At 36.9% G+C, this 24,818-nt stretch overlaps 1 protein-coding gene across 4 annotated transcripts in view; it reads left to right on the top strand.

The window, feature by feature from the left end:
* Positions 1 to 24,818, top strand: part of Lin52 (lin-52 DREAM MuvB core complex component) — a 132,292-nt gene that overhangs the window by 43,830 nt on the left and 63,644 nt on the right. Inside the window, exon 6 of one of the 4 annotated variants that reach the window (XM_063241009.1) lies at positions 1,750 to 23,949. The exons of the other annotated variants lie outside the window; for them this stretch is intronic. Coding sequence (XP_063097079.1) covers positions 1,750 to 1,787 — 38 coding nt within the window. The 3' untranslated portion in view covers positions 1,788 to 23,949. Of the gene's footprint in view, positions 1 to 1,749; positions 23,950 to 24,818 lie in introns of those variants that run through there. 4 annotated transcript variants of the gene reach the window in all.

The raw sequence follows: 24,818 nt of genomic DNA, 5'->3' as shown, positions 1-24,818 counted from the left end.
TTATCTATTGCCAAATGCACATGATTTTGGTTCTAATTATGGTGACTGGATTCTCATCCTCCCAATAGGATCAATATTAAGCCAGCCTTCTTTACCTCCTCGATCCATATTAAACCTGTCTTGGAAGGAGTCTGTTTATTGGATAATATAGCTACACTGGGGCTCCATGACAATATCTTTTGCTGCCTCATTAACTCTCGAGCATTAGAACAAGATAAAAATGCCCTAAAGCCTCTTATCTGATGTCTGGTGTAACCTGCTGAAAAGCAGGAGTGCCATTAGTTTATGTTAGAAATCAAATAGCCCTCTCCAGTGCAGGAAGTACTGATTAAAGCTGAAGTGTCCCTGAGGACTCTACAGCTGTCAAAGGGGTGGTGGCTGTTCCTCATGGAAAAGGAAATCTGGGTTGGAGGTCCCTGTGGGGCGGTGCTTTAGAACGCGCACGTGGCTGCCCCAGCTGTTCTGTTTTGCCTAATGAATTGTTTTACAAGAAGAGCTGGGTATTATCATCACAAGCTGCCTTCCGGAGGGACTGGAGCAAGCCAAATAATAAGTAATGTTAGTGATGGTAATTGAAATGTGATGGCTCTCCTGAGATCTTTGCAGGCCTGGAGCTGGTTGGCACTTGTGGATTGTCTTGTCCTACCAGGCCCTGTTTGAGGTGTGCCTGTCTGTCTGTCTGTCTGTCTATCTGTCTTGTTTTGTTTTGTCTTGTCTTGTCTTGTCTTTTCTGTTCCTTCCTTCCTTTCTTTCTGCCTGCTCCTTCTTTCCTTCTTTTTTCAATCTTCCAGTTTCACAGTAGTCTTATGTGAATTTTTTTCTCTCCTGCCCACTATGGAAATTCATTAACAAAAGCAGTCTTTGGATGTTGTAGTGGCTTTAAGTACAAAAGGAATCACTTTGACGTTTTTATTTAAATTATTGGCACAGCAGTAGTAGAGGAGGGCCACATCTTAGTCTTTTGAGAAGGACTACTAGAGATCTCTCTGGATTTTTAAAGGAAACATTTTAAACTTAGATAAGTAACACAAGTTTTTGGTATAAAAAATTTAAAATACTGTAGATGGATATAAGGATATAAGATGAAAAATAAAAATCTTATTTGCTGAATTTACCAAAAGTAACCACCATTACCAATTTCTCTATGAACAGTTCAAGACATTCTCTGTACATAGTCTTAAATTTGTATTGTTACTACGCATAGAAGAGATCATACAGTTTTGTGACATTTTTAGTCCTATGTCTTTAATATCTAGTGCTATAGACCCACTTTACTGTTACCCATTTGCTTCATAGATTTCACTGTATGGATATATCAATTCAGAGTTCTTAGTAGGTGATTCACTTTGCACTTTATAAGTGAATGTTTATTGTCTCAAATGGGTGCATTCACTGATTCATGTTCTGTGATTCAACCTCTGAATTCACATGAAATGGTTTTCCTTTCTTTGAGGGTATTAGGTTTTAGTCCAGGATTATTTTAAAATTGGAAATGCTCAAGAAGTGAAACTTGTAGGTGGTGGATAGTATGAATCTTGTGTGAATCTAGTATGAATCATCATAATGATATAGTGCACTGAGATATGATGAGTACAATGATATAGTGTACCTTGTTACATGTTTTAAATTCTTTGTTTTTCCTACCTGTTCCGGGAAGAATACTTTGCATTAACAAAGCAAAGAATTTAAAACATGTAACAAGGTGCATCTCAGTTGCTTTGTTAATGAAAAGAATTCTTTCCCGAGCAGGTAGGAAAAACAGGTCGTCTTTGAAGAAGGTCATCTAAGGTAAGGACTAGAGGCTTCCTCTAAAGTTGAATGTTTCTCCCCCGATTCTCTACTTAATGAGTTCTAGGAATCAAGTCTTGAGTGTAGTAGTGGACTTGGGAAGTAATGTGGAAATGAAGACTTAGGTTTCTTGTGTAACAGCTTGTCTAACAAGCAAAGTTGTGACCCTTGAACTTCGATGGTCTTGCAATGTAATGAATGAAGCAAAGCAGTTTTCCCTTCAGTGATGAGAGAAATCAGTTGTCTTCTCAGGCAAACAAAACCTAATTTAGTTGTAGCTGTCTTCAGTTGGAGACTGTATTTGCATATTGAATGATAGAGATTTTCATATTCACTAGAAGTGGAAACATTACATAGCTTTTTAAAACTCAAAGCCCTGTAGCTTCATTTTCTCATCAATCAAAAGTTCTGGTTTGCGTTTTTTTGGGGGGTCTTTTTGAGACTGCTATTCAGGCTGACCTTGAGCTTACTTTGTAGCCCAGGCTGGTCTTGAATTTGCAACATTCCTCCTGCCTGATCCGCTCAAGTGCTGGATTGACAGGGATGTGCCACCACACCTGCTTTTTGCCTATATTATTAAAGAAACGTTAGAACTAATAAACTGTGAGATGCCAGTTAATTTAGCTTCAGGTTTCTTACATAGTATTTTCCCTGCCCTTGGTTAGTCATTTGAATTGTTACACAGTCTTTCATGTAATAATTGAGACTAATAACAGTTCTTTTACACTATTTATACCTAACTTCTTGTCCAAGCCAAGCCTTCAGTAAACTCAAGAGAGACAGGTATACAGAGATTTCTGGGGAAGTAAAAATTTTAATTTAACCCTTCAGTTTCACTAGTAAATGGTCAGTAGCCATATATACTTAGTGGCGGCCATGTTGGACAGCATCACCCTAAACAGAGTTAGCAAACTATAGGCCACAGCCTGATTTTGTTTTCCCTGTGAGGCAAGAGTAGTCTTTATATTTTTTATAAGGTTATAAAATTTAAAACAGAAGACCATAAAGCAGAAACTGTATGTGGCCCCCCAAAGCCTAACATGATTATTGTCTGACCCTTTACAGAAAAAGTTGCTGACCCATGGATTTGTGCCAGCTTTTCTTGATTTTTTCTAATCGAGTTAAGTTGTTTCCCTAAGCTACCAGGATGCAGATTGTGAGTCTCCTAAGCATCTACTCAGAACAAAGTCCTTCACACTGTAGACTGAATCCGTCAGTTCCTTAGAGTTAGCACAAGTGGAATGAACACTTAAAATAGGTAAAACACCTTGTAATATAAGTTGGCAGCTTGCCATGAGCATGTGAATGAATGCCTGTCATTCTGACTTCATACACTATTTCTTGTAAGTACTATATTCTGTATATTACATTAAAAGAAATATACATGTTAGTGAATGTATTTCAGCTATTAACATTTACCTTGAAGATTTTAAAAAATTGTTCAAATTGTATATTTTTTTCAATCTGTTTTATTTCAAAGAGAAAACAAAATTTCAAAACACATCAATCAGGGGCAAATTATATTTAACTATCAAATTATGCCAGTCTCCTAGAAACAATGAAGCAAGAAGATTCTTCTGTTGATATTCTCAGTATCCGAGAAATAATCTTCCTGTGTCAAATGTAACCCAACAATTTCTCATTAAATATAAGGCTTATGAAATTTGCCTGTGAAACTAGCAGCTGCCACTTTTGTGAAAAACTGGAGTCAACTTGTTGCTTTCAGAATAGCACCTTAACATTTATGTGATAACTGTGAATTCCTAAATTTGTGATTATCTAGGACATATCATTTTTCCTCTAAAATGCATGAAAATATGGTTTAAAAAATTTAAGTCATCCATTTAGGATTTTGATAAAAGGTATTCCATAATTCGAAGTAACTAAAGTAGTTCTCCCTCTAAAATAAATGTTACGCCACAGAGTTATTAGTAATATTAACCCGAACTTAGCTGAATCGTCAAACTTAAGGCTGTAATGCCAAATTGTGGGCCATGTGGGTCAAGAAGAGGACTGAACCACAAAAATGTCACATTTCATATTAGTGTGGCAGAAAGACAAGTGGTAGAGCAAAGAAGGGAGACAGTAATTGTGAAGCAGTATCCTGAGAGGGACTCATCATGAAGTAATAGCTTCTTTCCAAAGAACTTTATAAATGAGATTAGTTTTTGTTCCTGGGTACAAAATCAGTACACATTTTATTAATCTGTACCTGTTTGTGTGTTGGGGATTTAGCTCAGCTGCACAAGCGCTTGCTTGGCAAGCATGAGGTCCTGAGTTCAATCCTTGGTACAAAAAAAAAAAAAACAAAAAACCTCTGCTTGTTGATCATAATTGGTTATAGTATCAACTAGCAGTTTATGTTAGAACTTTAATTTCTCAGAAGTTCCTCTGATACTTTGGTATTGTCACCTTTGCCAACTCATCTCTAAATCTTCCTGTTTTAGTTACCTTATATATCACTTTTATGTGTGCCCTGTAAACCTTTGCCACCTGCTTGCTTTGTCAGCACTAATGGTGTACCCTCCACACTGTCTGCGAAACACTGCCTCCTTCCATAAGGCATGGCATTCAGTTTCTGCCTGCTTGCCTGTAAGGCAATCCATGGTATTTCTTACATAAGCAAGGATGAGTTTCTTCTAAAGCTATCTGTTACCAGCTTACAATCAAATACAAATCAAAACCATGAAATACCATTTTCTCTGTCTGTGATATTTTATGATGCCAGTGGGAGTATGGCAAATTTGTATGCCTTGAGTTTGTATTTTTACACCTGATTTGAAAAGTCAGAAATATTAAGCAGTGAACCATTTCCTTGAACACTGAAACTTTAAAACTCATGGAAGGAAACAGGCATTAGATCAAAGCATAAGCAGAAAAGGGAAAAAAATTAAGTTTCATTAAAATTTAAAAACTTGTGTGCTTCAAGAACACCATTAAGAAAGTGAAAACAGTTTATAAGATTGGAAAATATATTTTTAAATCATTTATATATCGTGTGATAAGAGGCTTATATCCAAAATATATATAAATATTTATAACAATAGAATGACAGCCTGATTTTTTTAAATGGGCAAAGAATTTGAATAGACACTTTTCCAAGGAAGATATGAAAGTAGCTAATAAGTGTATGAAAAGATGTTCAGGATTATTCATCATTAGGAAAATGCAAATCAAAACCATGAGATACCATTTCGCACTCACTAGGACGGCTCTAATAAAAAAGATGAATAATAGCAAATGTTCAAGATGGGAAGTAATTGGAACCCTTGTGCACTATTGATAGGAATGTAAAATGATACAACTCCCATGGAAAACAGCATTTTAGTTCCTCAAAATAAAATTACCATATGATCTAGTAATTCCAATTCTGAGAGTATATCTCAGAAAGAATTGAAAGCAGGACTTGAATATGTGAATATCTATGTTCGTAGAAGAGTTTTTCACAATAAAATGTGTATACAAGTAAGGGAATATTATTTAGTCCTAAGGAAATCTGACATCTTCAGGATATTACACTAGGTGAAACAAACCAGTCACAAGAAGACAAATACTGTATGATTCTATCTACATGAGCAAGAGTAATCAAATTCACAGAGACAAGAAATAGAATAGTAGTTACCAGGGGCTGGGAGAAGGGAGGAATGGGAAGTTATTGTTTAATGGGTACAGAGTTTTGCAAGGTGAGAAGTTCTGGAGATTGTACACTGAATGAATATACCCAATGCCACACTTAAGTGAAGATGATAAATTTTATGTTATATGAATTTTACCAATTTTAAAAAGAAATGTAAAAGAATTACGTCTGGTTTTTAAAATTATGTAAGAAAAACAAACAAAAAATTAAACTTGTCCAGGAAGCTCAAAAGGATTTGAAAAAGTCTACTATAAGCTTCTTTCTGAGGACTTTACTTTTTAAAAATGTGTAATAATTTTATATTTTACTTCCTTCAGGTCATTAGTAAGTCCCTTCTATTTCTGTTCCCTTTATTTATTCCCAAAATACATTAAAAATTATCTCCTTATCCTGTCTGTTACTCACTTTAAACCTGGGACACTACCAAGTGTTCATGCCTGCTTTTTAGCACTTGAATTTTATAGTAAGTAAAATGTTTATGATGGATTATTATGAAAACAAGGTGCTAGGTTTTGGGTGTCAAAACACATCAGCATCTCTTTGAGACACTAATAAGCTGGTTATTGCTTGCAGCGTAAGACAGCATATACTAAGAGCCACACGAGTAGGCTAGACATTCACAGACCTGAGAGAGCAGGGTAGTCTAAAGGTGAATGGAGACAATCTTTTAAAAAGTGGTATTTAAACAGGAGTGAGAGAAACAAGTCCTATTTATCATCAGTGGCAAATTGTTTTCCTCCTCACTAAGAGTCTGTAAAATGTTCTATGTAGCAGTTGCTATTTGATTAATCTACACAAACCCTTTTTCTCATATTCACTTATTTCCCTTGTTGGCAGTTCAGTTTGCACGTATAGTACAAAGTGCTACTTGTTTGTCCATCTGTTAAGCAGTAAGAGAGGCAAATGTTATATAGTCACTTGGTCACCAAGCTATGTAGCAGCTTCTGTACACTTACCCTGTTAAGCCTGTTAAGTGGCAACAGAGAGATAAAGTAGCCACTGTCCAGTATCTCTGTAGTGCAGAGAGCTGTTTGCTACCATTGGAGGCTTTGGAAGGTCTGCCATCACTAGCCTGGGGTGAGTTTGACTAGGACCTTGACAATGATTTTGATTGTTTCTGTTTTCTGTGCAGACTAGATTCATTACCTGTCAGAATCTCAAAAACCCTTGATTTAAAAAATATATTGATTTTTCTTTCTCTTCTTTTAATGTCTTCTCTATGTTAAATGGTAACCTCCGTATGACATGCAGTGATGATTTCTGAATTTTCATTAGGTACAACTCATTGTTAAAGCAACAAAGTGGTTGGCTGTTCTTACAACTAATTTTTGTTTAAATAAACTAGGGTCCTTTAAAAAGATTAGCCAAAACAGTTTTTTAAATTCACAGCAGCTCTGATATATATCAGTCCTGGCTTGCCAGACTTTGACCCAGAGCTGTGCAGTGTTTTATTACTCTCAGCTACATAAGGACACATACTTATAGCACCACTTTTGTAGCAGATATTTTTATAACTCCACAAAATGATTAGACTGACGTAGGGCAATTCTCTAAATTCATAGGTATTAAAATATTCTGGCAGCTGTCTCCTTTTTGCTTATAAGTTGAGACATCATGATAAGATAAGACTGCTTCAGGCCTGATTGGTACATGAATGAGGTTAGGCACGGCATTCTCACACTATTGACACGGATCTTTGTCACTATAAATAGGAAAAATCTTGAGGGAGCAGTTCCCATTATAGTAATTCCAATTCAATTCCAGTAATCTTTTTTTTTTCAGAAACCTTTATTTAAGAATAAATTCCATGCAATTAAGAAGGAAGTTATGATATAAAAATATCTTTAAATTTTAACTCAGATAACTTAAGAGTTTGAGATATTGATTGAAGTTAAGGGATAACCTGGGTGAAAGAAACGTGCTGGTAAAGTGGTATCAGGGCACAGTTGTATGGGATTCAGATGGTTTGTTCTCCAAAGAAGCATCTAGCAATCCATAGATTCAAGATCTTAGTCCTCAAGAGGAGACCCAGAGTCTGGGAAAGTCTAATGTTATGATCTCAGCTCTTCCTAGTGCTCTATTCCTGCTATCAAGTGTCTCAAATTCTTTTAACTTAGAACAACTTACAGTTTGAAATATCCTGTCTTCTTATGTTTTGTTGCTATAACAGAATACTTGAGACTGGGTTGCTTTAGAGAAGTTTAGTTAGCTCACAGTCATGAAGTTCTAGGAGTGAGCACGCTTGATGAGACCCTCATGCTGAATTATAGCATGGCAGAAAATGTAAGGGCAAATGGGTGGCAAAATGGGGCAGCCCACTTTTGCAAGAATGAACCCATTCCAAACAGGGGCATTAATCCATTACTAACCTCTTACAAGCCTCACCCGGCACGGCCACAATGCCAGTCAGATTTCAGCTTGAGCTTTAGTTAGAGGGGGACATTTCATAGTCTGTTGCTGAGAAATATGCACCATTAAATGGCAGATGATATTGATACAGTCAATTTGGAAAACTGTTAGGCAGTACTTACTAAGCCTGTTCATACATGTACACTATGATTTGGTTACTCCAGTGCTAGATATATATAGATACATACCCTAGAAATAGAAATGCATACATACATTTGTATAACAAAAGATACATACAAAAAGGTTCAGAGCAGCACTGTTCATAATAGATCCAACCTAGGAATAATCCGAAGTCTGTTGATAGTAGAATGAATAAAAAGGATATTTATTATACACAAATATAATAGAATACTTATAGCTTGAAAATAAATTGCTACATGCAACAGCACAATGAGTCACAAGAACATTACATTGAGTGAATGGAGCTAGGAACAACACAGCACATATTATATAGTGTCATTTATATAATATTCAAAAACAAAGCTGATCTCTAGTGATTAAGTGAAAACAGTAGTTGCATTGGGTTGTGGTGATACCTGGGAAGAAGGGTTACAAGGAGGTGAGACTTGTAGGTGCTAGCAGTGATTATGTTTATATGGTTGTTACATTTTGACATTTCTCATGTATACTTAGGATTTGTACATTTTCTTATATATATTTTAAATAAAATCAATTTCTAGACAAATAGTGGTTGAGATAAAAACTGAAACAAATTCACTCTCAAGTCTAATAGTCTTTAAGTGGCAACTCCCGTGGCCTTTTTGGTTTAATCTGAGCAGCTCATGAAAGAAGGGTATTGGGTATTGACAATTTTCTAGACAGGAAAAGAGGATGTTGAAGATGAAGGGAACCAACCTTCCCACCCATCCTCTATTTCAAAATGTCTTTTGAGCAGCCCTAATATAATGAGGTAAGGATTATAGGAACTATTTTTCTGGTGTGTGTCCATCACTGGCACCTGTGAATGTAAACCACTTTATGTGTTTTACAGGTCTGTTTTAAATATAATACCATTGTCAGTATTGAATTTTCGCCACCAGAGCATCATAAGATGAAGTGACACTGGAATAGAGAAAGGATGGTGATAGATGGGACTCAGTAGGTGGCAGTATTCCCTTTGAATTTTTTAATAAAATGTAGGTACCTGTTGGCAGGGGGCTTCTAGCAACTTTTAAAAACAGGAATAAAAAAGTCAAGCAGAACAGAAGAAAATTTAATATTTTCACACTTTTGTTGCTTCACATAGTGCTATTTTGAATGAATCAATAACATTTAAAGTCCACAAATCTAGAGGACATGTTTTTCCACAATAAATCCTTGAAAGGTGGTTATGTACAAGGCCTTATGCCTGTAATCCCAATACGGGAGGCTGAGGCAGGAGGATCACACACTTAGTCTCTTTTTGAGCTTTGTCTCAAAAACAGCAATAATTAAAGGGCTGGGGGTATGGCTCAAGTGGTAGAATACTGTTGGGTTCAATCCCTAGAACAGGGAAAAGAATATCCTAGTGTGATAGCCTGTAAGAAGGTTTTTTTTTTTTTTTTAATAGGATATTGCTGTTAATGGATAGCCTATTTAGAAAGTATTTGAGCAGTGCTTTTTTTCCTGTCTTGTATTTAGAAATGTGTATTTATCAAGATTGAGATCAGACTATCTGCTTTAGACAAAGATGTCAGTGAAATTTATTGATGAGATTAGAATGTAGTGGAGCACAAATTAAAAGAAAAATCAAAGTTGACTTATTTTTCTTGTTTATTTTAATATGAATGAAATACTATGAATACTATATCTTTAATATTGAAATTTTCTTACAATGGGAGTGCTACTGCATAGAACACTGGATTTAAGCAATCTATGACACATAAGGGTTTTAGTTGTGAATAGATTGTTTTGAGACAGGGTCTCACTATGTAGTACAGGCTGGCCTTAAACTCATTATGTAGTGTAGGCTGGCCTCAAACTTGCGGCAATCCTGTGTTAGCCTCCCAAGTGCTGGGTTGACAGCTATATACCACCACGTCTAGCTCTTAGTTGTAAGTAGTTTTGACATGGATTACAGTAATTTGGCATAGAAGCCAAGACTTACTAAGGCAGGCACAGTGGCACATGGCTACAATCACAGCTACAATCACAATCACTAGGAAGGCTAATGGAAGAATGCCATGAGTTTGAGGCTAGCCTGGGCAATATAGTGAGACTCTGTCTCCAAAAAATAAATAGGCAAACAAAAACAACAACAAAAAATAGTTATCAACCAGTCAAAAGACAGAACATGTCTATTATGCAGAGTAGGAGACCAGTTAACAGATTTGTTGGAATCAGAAGAATTACATTTAAGTCCATGCTTCCTACTATTCTTGGGAAAATCTGTTAATCTGAGTAAGTTTTCTTATCATCTATGATATGTAATGGGAAGTAATATGACTGTGACTGGCTCATCGGTTGCTTATTGTATCAGCGGATATATTGTTTTTAAGGGTGCGATATGAATGATGGTGGACCACAGATGGACTCTACTTTATTTTTTATTGTTTTTTTTTTTTTTATACTGGGTATCAAACTCACTACCTAGCACTTGCCAGGCAGGTGCTTATGCCACTGAGCTAAATCCCCAGCTCTACTTCGTTTTTATACCATCCAAAAATTTGTTTCCTCATGTGTTCTCTTTCAGTCATCAGGTAGCTGCTATGAAACACCGATAATGATAGCTTTAATAGTCATCATTATATGAATACCTGCTAATTGATATTGTATAAGGCATTTTAGGGGCATTAGTTTCTAAAGCCTTATAGTAGCCATGGATGTTGAACTACTGACCCCACTTTACAGTTGACAAAAGTCTGTACTAGTCCAAAAACTGTGAACCAAATCTAAGCCATCTGACTTCATAATCTTTGTTTTTAGTGTATCATACTTTGCTTTCAGGATTTCACTTGAGTGTCAACTTTCCAGTGTTTCAGAAGCCAGGACTGCATGTAGTATGTTTTTGTATTGGATACTTAAAAACAATGGGCCTTAAAGGAAAACATCTTTCACATTGGAATTATTAACAGAATCCTAATGCATGTAATTACTAATTTAGGAATTGGGGGATTGATATGTCCAATTTGAGCTTTCGTCTTTTGTTTGGCTTTTTGAGACAGGGTCTCATTATACAGTTCAGGCTGGGTAAGGGCTTATTTTGTAGCCCACGTTGGTCTCAAACTTGCAATGGTCTCCTGCCTCAGCCTCCCCAGTGCTGGGATTACAGGAGGGCGCCACCGCACCTGGCAAGCTTTTTTTTTTTTTTTTTTTTGTCTTTAGCCGGAGCACAAGTAAATCATTTCTTAAAGATTCAGACGTAAGGAGAGGAATAGAAAACAGCATCGCACAATCTAAAGAGTGTTAATGTCTATTTTGAGTGTATAATATTATGTTATTTACATTTACCCCTCCTGGTTGTATTTTTTATTTTAATACTAGACATGGTTTGCCTTTTTCTTTGTTCATATATATGCATATTTTAGAATGATTTCCTATTTATTGTAATTTTAATAGTCATTCACATTTTGTATGATGATAAAATCTTTTGGAGAATATACTTAAAACTGATAACTAAGTACATTAATAACATATTTTTCCTATCACTGTTAGGTAAAAATAAATAAGTATGCATGAAACTTATTATCTTTCAATATTCTGAGGATTTTGTTTTTAATGGAAAATAATTTTTCAAAAATAAATCATCTTTTGTAAACCCATAAAATTATTTAATCATGTTTTGTCTGCCTTCTGATTTCATCTGTACATTGTCACTAATTGTTTTTGTTGAGTCACAGTCTCATTAAACCAGTCTCTGTAAACCAGAGTCAAAGTCTCATTATGTAAACCAGGGTGGCCTCAACTTGATGTGTAGCCCACATTGGCCTCAAACTCAATATGCTCCTGCCTCAACCTCCCACATGCTGGAGTTGCAAGTATGTGCTGCTATAAGGCCCAGCTTACTAATTGGTTTTTTTTTTTCAATAAACCTTTTTTTATAATACTTTTAGATACACAAAATTATGAGAGTTCCCTTCTAACTTATCTCCAGTTTCTCCTATAATTATTAATTAGGATATTACATTTAGTGAACAATTTATTTAGGAGTCTTTAGTTTTTTCCTAATGTCATTTTCCCTAATGTCTTTCCAGGTCCATTAAAGATACCATAGTTAGTAATCATATCTCTTTAGGCCCCCTTTGATTGGGACAGTTTCTCAGACTTTCCTTGTTTTTGAAGACCTTTACAGTGTTAGGGAATACTGATTAGGCATATTGTAGAATGTCCCTCAGCTGGGATTTGTTTGATGTTTTTCTCATGATTATACTTCGTCTTTTACTATATACACTAGGTGATATGAGGATCATGCTCTTAATCATAGTGAGTTCCATGAGGAAGGCAGATTAGGATCTGAATATATTGAGTGTGGATAATCAAAGAATGCTTGACAGCATTCTTTGGTGGCTTACAATATTGACTAAAATGTTCTTCGCATTTTAAAATATTTTATCATTTCTCATAGAAAGTCCATTCTAATTTTGGTTAGAAGCAGGAGCCTAGGTGTTGTGATCTACTTGTGTCTCTTAAGAACTGTTTCTCTTCTAATTGCACCTACTGGGGCAGTTAGGATTAGTTTTAATGTTACTCCTAAGAGCTTTATTTAAGCTGTATTGGTCTTTTAATTAGTAATGGGCAATTTTGGGTGAATTGTTAATTGGTTTGAATTGTAGACATTATACCCAAAGCTGCTTTGTTACTCCAGCCTAGAGCAGTATAAGATTAAAACGGTCTGGTTTAGTTACTTTGGTTAGATGAATGCTTGAGAAGTATTATTTTTAGTGGTTTTGGTTTGTATTCTAACCTAGTGTTTGTTTAACTGTGTTAAGAATTATTGTCGTTTAAATCACTGAGGTCCACAATTCTACTCCATTAAGGGCCACTACTGTTCTGCCAATCAAAAAGCATCACCCTTGAGATTGATTTTTTTCTCAGGGTAATAATGGCTACCCAGTGATACCATTTCCAACTCTTTTATGTAAACAGAAAGCAATCAAATAAGTACTAATCCAAGGATTATGTAGACCCAAATCCGGTTACAAGAAGATTCTCTGCAGTGTATGTTCCTGGCTCTTTGCCGTCTAGAATACCAGGCAGCCTGTCTTCTTCAGGAGGGCTTGCCTGCTGCTTGTACTGCCTGTTAGATTTCACTATGCTAAATCCAAAACACTCCTGTGACTCCTGAATGGAATTCAAAACGACACTTACATTTCCATAAATAAATTAGGAATTCAGTGGTTTCTTCGGGCTAATCAGGGCAGGCTGATAAACCTTGCTAGCTGTTTAATAAATGAATTGTGACTGATTACCTATTAATATGGACGCCTCAGGAATTCACCCTGGGGGAAGCAGAGCAGTGAAATAGAGAGGGGCCTGGCCCCTTGGGAAATCAGGGCTTCATGTTTGCAGCTTAAATATCTCTGTGAAGTATCAATAAGGAGGTAATTGAATTTTGAACACAAACATGAGCACCGGATGGATGAAAGGGGGAGGGGGATCAGATCGTCTCTTCTCTGCCCCCATCCTCCCCTCCCCTTTTCCTTAGAGACCACTCTAGTAAAGATAGATGCTAAATCCATTAAATAAAGATTAGACTCTGTCGTAGTAGAAAATGGCAGCTTAGCTAGATCCCTGGGCAAATTGGGGCCTTTTGCAATACAGAAAATTAAAATATACATTTTTAACAAGTGTGCTGTCTTGCTAGCAATAATGCCAGGCTAGCTTGTGGGGTTTACTCCTCCTTCAGATTAGCTTTTGCTGGGATAGATCACTTTCTCTTGTATTAATGCCAATCTTTTCTGTATTCCTGGAGCAGAAGGGCCTGAGTTTATTTATTTATTTTTAAAGCTTCTGTTGAGGCCTTTCTCTAGCATCCTGCCTGCTCATAATCAGAGGAGTGGGAAGGAGATTAGTATCCCATGAATTGACGGTAGATAAATGTTCCCTCTCCTCTGAACTGGTGAGTCCAGCAGAACCCAATCACTTGCATTTCAGGGATGATTGGAGGCCATACAGCCACGCAAAAAAAGGGCTAACCGTATGAAATAAACATTGATGTTTTGGTGCAATTTTACTTGGCTTTATACCTTCTTGATAAGGTTATCAATTTGCTTTGTCCTATTTTAAACCAGATCAGAGTCATATTAATGTAGGAAAATAATTGATACCATTTGATTACAGACCATAATACTTATGTCCTTTTAGCAATAAAATAAAAATGGTCATTAACCCTTACACACTTCTGTTCTCTTTCTGTAAATACCCAGTATTGGTTTTCTGGACTAATCTTTGTTTTTTTGTCAATTGACAGTTCTAATAACCTTTTTGTAAGGCTTTAGTTGGTCAGTCTATCAACAAGTATTATTTGAGCATCTGTTAAGTGCTATGGTCAGTGGTTAAAAAAAAAGTCTGACTAGGCATGTTGGCCACTTAGAGAGTTTAAGGCCATCCTGGACTACAGAGTGAGATGTGTCTCAAATAAGTAAGTATAAAGATATTCCATATAACATATAGTTCACTGGTAGAGTGATAACTTGGTACTCATCATTAATTGGTTCTAGGAAGCCTAATAGGCACTAAAATCAATGAGTAGCAAACAAATTGTGGACTGGAAAGGATAGCAAGTCATACAGCAATCCACACTGGAAAGTTCTAGCTTATGAATCAAATGCCAAACAAATTTACCAGGATGAAATTTTCACATCAAATGCAAATCAAATGAGTATCAAATTCAGTGTTTCAAAGAACTTGATGAGTATCAGTGTTTGGCTATAATTCATTTTTAGAAATGGTTAATTCAGTGATAGCATTATCATCAGAGACCCTGTTTCATCTTTCTGCATTCCACTTGCAGTTCCTCTTAGGATGTCTTTCATTGTAGTTGCAAGATAGTTGCTACAGTCTTTCATATCATACGCTGGCAACAGCTTTCTTAGATAGGAAATTGTTTTTCCTCCCTGTTCATCATCTTATCAGAGAAAAACCCTGGAACAGTGGTGATCTTATTCCTGTGACTAAATAAGTTCTTAGCAATAATGAGACTACCGTGATGGCCTTAGATGGACCAAAAAGGGTTCAACTTCCAAAACTGAAAGGATCTCAGTCTCCCCCAAGTATATGATACCCTGTACCTGAACGAAAGCATGATTTTGTTGATAAAAAATAAGTTAGGGAGGGCTGTGAATAAGGTACTTTCATGAATGAAGACCTGGGTTTGATTGATTGCCACAAACCCAAGTCTCACTTTTTTCCTCTAAATCTAAATAAATAAATAAATATGCTGCTGATATAGCTCAGTGCAAAGATCCAAGAGTCAATCCCCAGTCCTAGGGAAAAAAGAAAGAATTTTTAGTTTATTATTATTGTTGTTTTAAAGCTTAAGTCATTCAGTATGAATGTCTGCTATATGGGTGTAGTATGCATAGCACTGAGATTGTAGAGAAAAATTGCAACCTTATTTTTAAGAGTATCTCAGAAAGCACTAGGTAAGGATATCTTTCTCAGACAGGATCAGAGGAAGTAATCTTCAAATACCTTTCTAGATTGAAGAGCAAGGATGTGGAAGAAGGGTGACTTCCACGCAGAGTAAGGGATAATCTAGGCATAAGAAATAATAAAACCAAAGGCATGAAGCGTGATACATTTGGGCAAGTGTTGGCTAAGCAGGGAGGGATGATTGTGGAAAGCTGAGGAAGCAGCTGGTCATGCTTGTGAGCCAGGATGTCATCCCAAAGGCTTCCTGTGACTCGTGAAGGAATAGTAACTGAGAGGTGACACTGATCGACCTCTTCTCAGGAAGATCACTGACCATTGAGGGCAAAGGCTATAGACTTGTTCCTGTTACTCTCTCCCTCACGTCTCTCCGTATTGAGGACCGAATCCAGGGGCTGTCATGTTGGATAAGGGCTGTGTTACCATTGAACCACATCCCCAGAACTTTACTTTTTAAAATTTTGAGACAGGGTCTTGCTAAGTTGCCCAGGCTGACTTGAACTTGCAATTGTTTTGCCTCACTCTCGTGAGTATTTGGCATTACAAGTGTTTATCACCGTTCACAGCTCTCCCCTCTTATTTATTAAGAGTGCCTTGCACATTTATAGGTACTCAAGGACCGTGGGCAGGTGAGGAACAGGGATACCAGTTTTAGAAGATGTGATGTTGCAGGAGTTATGGATGTCTCTCAGTTTTTCAGTAGTTTTTATTCATTGTATTAATCAGAATAGAAAGTATAAGAAGAGATATTGTTTGAGGCTGGAAAATAATTTGTTTTTAACGTATTATATGTTGTTTGCCTCTGGGGCATTCTGAAACACTTTAACTTAGCTGAATATAAGTTTACTAAATAATTCAGTCATGTGGAAATAAACATGTATACCCTTTCAGTCACTTATAAATATTCTACCTCATATACAGATATATTTTTGTGGATTACCGCTAGCTAACATTTTCTGATATGTGCTGACACTGTGCCCAGCTCCTTATCCACACCCTGATAATGCTCCCATGGAATAACTAACATTATCCTCGTTGCACTGGTGAGAGAGGGACACTTGCCCAGAGTGATACAGCTATTAAATGACAGAGCCAGGACTAATTCAGGCGTGACTGTTCTAGAGCCTCTGCTCCTCAGGGTGCTCTTCCCATGTATCTGGGGGAGTCCTTTGCTCCTGGCCCTGGGTGGTCCTCTAAGGCCTGCCATAAGCACTGCCATGAATTTAGTGTCTTTTTAGTGCCCTTCTTGTTTTCCTCTTACCCAGCTACTTACCAGGCCAGGCCTGAATCACAGTGTGTTTGCCTGGGTAGGGTGAAGGGAGAGCTAATCCAGGCCTTTTTTTGCTGTTATGATTTGCTAGCATTCTTAGAGCCCTGGATTCATCAAGAAAACCAGACCTAGACTTTTGACTAAATGGAAAAAATTTGAGAACAAGCCCAAGACCCTCCAAGGTCCCATACCAAGAAATTAGTCATTGACAACTCATTTCCTTGAGAAAGGATCCTATACAGAGACCCAGAGCAAAGTCTAGGTTTAGTTTGCACGTCACTTCCTGTGGAAGTCCATACATGACTTCTAGATTAGACATTCTACCTCTTCTGCACCCAGGTTGTATACTTCACTAATACCATCTAATTCCTCTTTATAAGCCCACTCTTGCAGTTGCTTGTCAGAATGTCTCCTTTGCTTTCAACTAGACCCCCAGTTTGACATGCTAGGAAGTATATGAGAAGATGGAAGAGGCCACACAACCTCTTAAGTTTCAGCAATCTCATTTTGAATATTGAGTGATATTTTTACCAAAAAATTCTTTTTAGCCACTGGTTTAGTCCACGTGAAAGGAAATGCTGGTGTTAACTCAAGCTGCTGTGTAACGTAGCTGTGCACAGAATTCTTAATGGACCCAAACACATTCCCTTTATGACAATTCATATCTTCTATAGACTAAAAGCAAGTAGGTACCCCAGTTTAAAATAACCTCAGCCCAGTTTAAAATAAAACAAAACAAAAAACCTTTAATTCCAAGCAAGGATGATGGCACATTCTTGTAATCCCAGCACTCTGAGAGGCTGAGACAGGAGGATGACAAGTTTTAATCCATCCTAGGACAACCTAATAATTTAGTGAGACTGTGTCCTAAACTAAAAAATAAAGGCTTAGGGAGGTAGCTCAGTGGGAAAGCCCTGGGTTCAACCCAGACAAACAAACAAACAAAAACCAAAAAAACCCACCTTAGTTCTTTTCTGTTGACTTTATGTAGTCCCATATACATATGAAGGTTTTGAGATCTCTAAGGAAAATTTATTTTTATATTAATAGTTTTTCAAAGGGAACGCATTTATCTTTTGGAAAATGTTTTGTATATCTTTTTCAATTTTTAAATCTTTCATATTTTAGGTCATACTGGTTTTTACAGATTTCTCCTAGTTAGGTCAACTCAACATTAATTAACTTACTCTACTTTCCCAAGCATTAATGGAAATACTGGATTATGACCAATCTAATACTCTCTGGACATTCCGTTACACACTTTGCTCAATGTGATTTAAGACAGTTTATAATCACTCCTTGCAGTCTTGAGGCCAGTTTTCAATTCCTGAGACTCATACATCCTGGCTAGTTTTAATTAATTTTGCAAGGAAGATGCCAGGAGATGCAATATTAAATGCCTTTTTATAATCAGGTTGTTTCATCAGGTTATTTGTCATCTACTAATCTTATAGTTTTATCACAACAAAATACAATTTTTTTCTGATATAGTTTGTTCTTCATTCTTGTTCTCTAATGCTTTGCACTCATAGTTTGGGTAACCTATTTATGATTATCTTACTCATAACTGATATTAGGGAACTTCTCTAGATTTTTAACAATAATGACTAGATTTCATTTTTTATCATGAGAATTTGGGGATAGGTTTTAATTGGTATCACATTGTGTTCTATTTATTTGGTCTTTTTGGGTATCAGCTGGGATTCAGTTGGGAGTTTGTTTGTTTGGGTGGTTGAGACATGGTCTCATTATGCAGTTCTGACTTTGAACTTGCCATGTCACTCAGGCTGATCTCAAACTTGTGACCCTCCTGCCTTAGCTGCCTGAGTGCTTACATTACAGATATGTACCACTCTAACTGTCTCTTAAATAGGAATAAGAGGCAAAAGGTGGTTAACTTCTGTAAGAGTAAGAGCAAAATCTAAGGTGTACAGATACAGCAACTGCCAAATACCACCCAGCTCTAGGGCTGAAGGAAAGTGAACAACAAAGGACTTAGAAACTTAGAGGAGATCCCTGCAAGAGATTTAGCATTTCTGGAGGGAAGACCTGCTGCTGCAAGGACATGTTGCCCACTGCAAAAAGCTGCCCCATGGTGTCTTGCTGGAGCAGCCTCTGTGGTGGTACAAGTAACATGAACTGGGAGGCCCACCACTCCCAGGATAAACATTAAACATTGCCAGGACCCCCGCATGTCACTGCACAGAAAAAAGACATGCTGCAAGAAGGAAGAAAAAGTGCTTTCTCGCTTCCATCTTGCACTCTCCTTCTATTGCCCTGTATTGGCAACACTTAGCTTGGAGCCGGCTGGCAGAAGGGTAATGTGGCTTGTGTTGGTTCCAGCTCCAGTACCACAAAGCAGGGCAAAGAAGGCAGAGTTAGGAGTTGAAAGACAGTAAATGAGTGAGTGGCCCCATGAATAAAAAACTTTGTGTAAATTTCAATCTTACTACTGGGAAATAGTTAATAAGCACTGTAGTTTTTCTTTTAAGACTTTATAGAACTATTTAATTTTTTTTTCGCACCAGGAATTGAATTCATGACCTCATGCTTGCCAGCAGGTGCGTATGACACTGAGCTGAACTCCCAGCCCTGAATTATTTGATTTTTTAAATACACACATGTCATGGTTTATGTCTGTGGCCCCCAGGCCTCATGAGTTTGAATTGTGCATTTGTTATTTGTTCATTGTCTAGTGCTTGGATTGGTGTCAGTGCTCCACCCACATAGGGGTGGAGCCAGGATGTGATGTAATGGCAGGAAGAAGGTGTGTCTTGCTCTTTTGCTGGTTCATGCTTGCGGTTTGCGGCTGCCATGAACTGCGGCCCAGCCATGCCCGCCTGCCTTGGAGCCAACTAAGTGTGGACTAAAACCTCCAAAAACTATAAGAAATAAACCTTTCCTTTCCCAACTTTGGGCTTCAGGTATTTTGTCTCAGTGACCAAGTAAAAAGTGACTAAGACAATACACATATACAAAAATAGGCAAAATGTATATAAGTAGCCCAAAAGTAAAAGATGTCTTCCTCTGTTTATATAAAAGCAAGTTAATTGCTTTAAAATAAAATGTGATCACTTACAGATTTTGTAATATAAAAAGCAAAAATATATGTGCCCAAACTTGATCATAATCTAATATAAATTAAGTTATAGTTTATGAATGAGAAATAACTATTTCCATTCAGTAAGGGGAGATAGAACCCGAGATTCTAGCTATTAGCAGTATGTTGGTGATAATTTGACTAAAGAATTTCACTTTTTCCCATCTTTCCTTCCTTTATATAAATGATACTTGGGGCTGGGGATTTAGCTCAGCGGCATAAGCACCTGCCTTGCAAGCAGGCGGTTGTAAGTTCAATCCCCAGTACCGATAAAAATGAAAAAGACCCCCCAAAAAATAAATAAATAAATGATACTTTTCCTAAGATTTAGTTGAACTTCAACTCAATAGAATAAAAATAAAAGTCTATGGTAGTTTGCATACATAGGGTCCTCTAAATATTGACCTGTAGGTTTTGGTGGGTAGCATTTTATTTTTCTAATGTGGCACTGAGTTGTGCATTTAGCATTAGGTCTGGGTAATCTCTCTGGGGAGAGTGGAATTGATGGATCCTTTTTTTTGCCAGTCTCGGGTGGCCTGTCATGAGAGCAGGTGTTGCTCGGGCAGTACATGCAATCAGGAGTCTTAGTGCAAATCTGATAAAAGCATATATTCCCTAGACCACTCAGGCTAGGGTCTCTCCTGGGGAAGAGGCCAACATTGGTCTCTTATGCATTAAAAAAGGAGAGAGAGAGAAAAAAAATAAAGAAAAACTAATTATCAACCTACTGCAAATGTCATTCCACTCAAGACCCTAAAGGACAAAGACCTAGGTGACAAATGTTTCTGGAGAGAGTTGAGCCATCACTTGTCTTTTTAATGGAGCTTCATGTTTGGCTACAGAAGCACATGCTATTTCTCCTTTTCATATGTTTCATCATACTGAGTATAAACATGAAGGAATTGTACAACTTTTATAATGTTTTGGATTTGAACAGAATCCTTTCGTTAAGAATAGGGTATAGGGGGCTGGAGATTTAGCTCAGCGGCATAAGCGCCTGCCTTGCAAGCAGGCAGTCGTGAGTTCGATCCCCTGTACCGATAAAAAGGAAAAAGACAAAAAAAAAAGAAAAATAGGGAATAGTTTCATTGCTCTGAAAATATTCAGGGGATAGCTGTCTGTTGAGTTAGCTGTCCTTAGTACTTCGCCTGTTTTTCCTTAGTTTTGATTACATGACTTCCATCTTATTTTGTCTGCATTGACTAACTGGGACCACTGATCTGTGTCCTATTCCAGAGTGCAGAGCTAGTAGTAATAATGGGGAGAAGTGAGACAGAAGTTGTGTATTTATTTATTTACTCATTCATTTGTTGCAGGTGGTATGTTGGTGGTTGTTATTTTGAGACAAGGTCTCCTGTGTAGTTCAGGTTGACCCTGAACTCACTGTGCACCGCAGGTTAGCCACAAAGTCATGGTGATCCTCTTGCCTCAACCTCCCAAGGGCTGGGATTACAGGTGTGTACCACCACATCCAGCCTGCTACAGTATTAAGGAAGAAATTTCCAAATGTCCAGAAATAAATGGACTTTCAAAAAAGTACTGCATTCCTCCTGGAAATGCTCAGGCAGTGCTGTATGACTAACTGCTTGGGTTGGGTGGGAGCACAGATTTGCTGATTATACATACTCATTCATAAGAGTTCAACTTTTTGCTTTCTGCAGAAGATCTACAAAGTAAGCAGTCTTCTTGTTGAATTGCTCTATTGTCACAATATTTCTGTTTATTCTTATAGTCCACTGTTTTAACAATTATTATTTGTTAATGAGAATAGCAATGCTACTAGTACTTTATTTGAAGTAGTGTTTTGATAATAGGAAAATTATGAGTTTTTAAAACAGTACTTAGAGTAGAAGGAAATATAATCTGAACCCTAAGTGACTTGGATAATAAGAACATTTTGTGTACCAGAAGTATGAATTGCTGCTTTTACAGGCTCTGAAAGTAAAACTTGAGTGACAGGGGAAAAGTGGGATTCTTGTTATGTTGCCTGGGCTATCCCCAAACTTCTGGGTCCAAGTGATCCTTCTGCTCAGCCTCTTGAGTAGCTGGAGCTACAGGTATGCCCACTGCCACCTGGTAGAACTTGTGAAATCATTAGCTTGAGATTTCATCACACGTTTCAAATAGGACTTTCATGAATGAATGATATAAGCATTTCTTGCTGCTCTGTTGTGAAAAGTAACATGATACCTACTACCTGTTAACTCTGCTCAGTTAAGTGATTTGCCTCTGAATTCCCTAAGACTGGCCCTTTTCATGCTGTTATGACTTTTATATCTTCTTTAGATTCTCAAACTTAATTATGAGTGTTTCTTCCTTTTTAAGAAATTTCTGAGGTAAATATGAATACCAATTTATTTGTTTACCTGATAGAATTTGTAATGCTACATTTTTCCAAATGACAACCTTGAAGCAGATAAACAAACAAGAAACTAAGAAACTTCTTGGTGAGGTGAACTCAACAGTATCTTATTTTATTTTAATTTTTTTATATATTTTTGGTACCAGGGTTGAACTTACAACCTTGCACTTGATAGGCCGGCATGTGTGCTGCTGAGCCAAATCCCTGGCCCTTTAATTTAACTTTTGAGACGTTACCTTGGAATTTAATTCATTTTCTAATTAGAAATAGAAAAGATTAAAAATTATTATTTTTTTTTGAAACAGGGTCTCACTCTGTAGTTCAGGCTAGCCTGAAAGTCACAGCAATCCTCCTGCCTCAGCCTCCTAAATGCTGAGATTACAAGCATGTATCACTATATCTGGCTAAACTTAGGGTTTTTTCTTACAGTGTTATGCTTGATATGATGAGTAGTCGTTACCCCATCCTTATGTTCTCTTCCTTCTCTTTCTGAGATTATTTTTACCAGAAGTAATCTTCTAGCCTGGTATGATGCTGTATAATTTTTTTTATCGGTACTGGGCATCCAACTCACGACTGCCTTCTTGCAAGGCAGGCGCTTATGCTGCTGAGCTAAATCCCCAGCCCTGATGCTGCATAATTCTAATTCCAGCACTCTGGGAGACTGAGGCAGGAGGATCAAGAGTTCAAGCTCACCTTTAGCAATTTAGTGAGACCCTGTCTCAAAAGTTTTTAAAAAGGAGGGTAGTGCTTGGAATGTAGCTCAGTACAAAGGCCCTGTATTCAATCCCCAATACTACCAAGAAGGGGGAAAAAAGTAATCCTTGGTCTCTTTCCTTTTCTGAATACTCTTCATGCTAAGCATTATGTACTTTAACCTATTATTAAAAATCTGTATGGTATACATAAAAATAGAACTTAGCTTATTTAAAAATTAGGCAGTTCTGTTCAACTTGAATAGTAAGAGATTATGTAAATATAAAGTACCCAGAAAGGAAGCTCCAAGACAAAATGTTAAAAACAAAATTAATAGAGCCTTCATGGAACAATGTCAAGTAGCTCAAATATAATTGGAGTCCCAGAAGAAAAGGAGTTGAGAACAGACTGGAAAAAAATATATGAAGAAGTAAAATGGCCCAACTATTATAAGCAGGCCAGTGAAACCCAGTAAGGAAGACAACCACACGAGACACATCAAAATACAATTGTCGGAAACCAGTGATAAAGTGAAGATCTTAAAAGCAGGCAGAGAAAAGGCATACAGAGAAACAAAGAACAAAACAGACTTACTGCTACAAAGTGTAGAAGCCAGACATAATAGAATGAAATCTTTTTTTCTTTTCTGTTTTGTTCTTTTTCTTTCTTTCTTTATCACTTCCTTTCATTTATTTACTTAAAGTCTTTTTGAGAGGGTTTCACTCTGCAGTTAATACTGGCCTTGAACTCACAGCAGTCTTCCTGCCTCAGCCTATGAGTGTTGGAATTACAGGTGTGCACCACCACACCCAGCCAAATCTTTCAAATACTGAAAGGAAAATATTCAGGTGTCAGCCTAAAATTTCATATTCATATTTATAAAAATATTCTTCAAAAAATAAAGACAAACACATTTTCCACACAAAAACAAGATATTTTGTCCTCTAGATGTATGCTGCATTCGGAAAAATGTTCAAGGCAGAAGTAATAAGCTAATAGTGGAAGTATAATGGAATACTAAAGAATACTTTGAGGGTGTTTTTGGTACTGGGGATCGAACTCACAACCTTGTGTTTGCCAGGCAGGTGCTTATGCTACTGAGTTAAATCCCTGGCCCAAGAATACTTTGTTGAGAGCCAGGGATTTAGTTCAGTGGCATAAGCACCTGCCTGGCAAGTGCAGGGTTGAAAGTTCAATCCCTGGTAACATCAAAAAGAAATATTTTATTGATCCAAAAGAAAGGAACAAACACTGTAGTGAGCAAATAAAATAACCAGATGATCAAGATAAACCAAACTGTATGAATAATTGAATATAAGTATCTAAACATATCAATTAAAAGGCAGAGATTGTCAGGATTTTTTTTTAAAGGTAAAACTTAACCTGTAGTTGATAAATGTTAAATATAAGGACATGGACAAATTTAAAATAAAAGGTTAGAAAAAAGGCATTCTTTTGTCAGGCATGGTGGTGCACACCTGTAATCCCAGCACTCAGGAGGCTGAAGCATCAGATTTGCCATGAGTCCAAGGACATCCTGGGCTACATAGTGAGTCCCTGTCTCAAGGCCAAAAGAAAAAAAAAAGAAAAAACATTGAGAAGGTACAAATTACCAATATCAGAAATTAAAGAGGAGCCATCATGATACATCATCAAGACAATGTTTGGCTTATGTGAAATGGGCAATTTCTTGAAAGATGCAAATTTTCAAAATTGACTTTAGTAGATAGAAAAAAACCTCTATAGCCTTATATCTGATTTAAAAATTTGAATTTGTAATTAAAAGCATCACAACCCAAGTTCAAGTTCAGATGGCTTCACTTGATAAATTCTATTAAACATTTAATGAAGGATTAGTACTAGCCCTTACAATGACTAGTTTTTAAATGGGTTAAATATTTGAACAGACACTTCACAAGAGAAATAAATAGCAAGTTGTGGTGCTACATATTTATAATCCCAGAGGATTGAGGCAGGAGGATCATAA

Source organism: Cavia porcellus, unplaced genomic scaffold, assembly GCF_034190915.1.
Source record: "Cavia porcellus strain 051 isolate PalLab524CR breed Dunkin Hartley unplaced genomic scaffold, mCavPor4.1 scaffold_31, whole genome shotgun sequence".
Classification (NCBI taxonomy): domain Eukaryota; kingdom Metazoa; phylum Chordata; class Mammalia; order Rodentia; family Caviidae; genus Cavia; species Cavia porcellus.
Note: the sequence above shows the minus strand (reverse complement) of the source record. Positions and strands in the feature narration are given on the sequence as shown.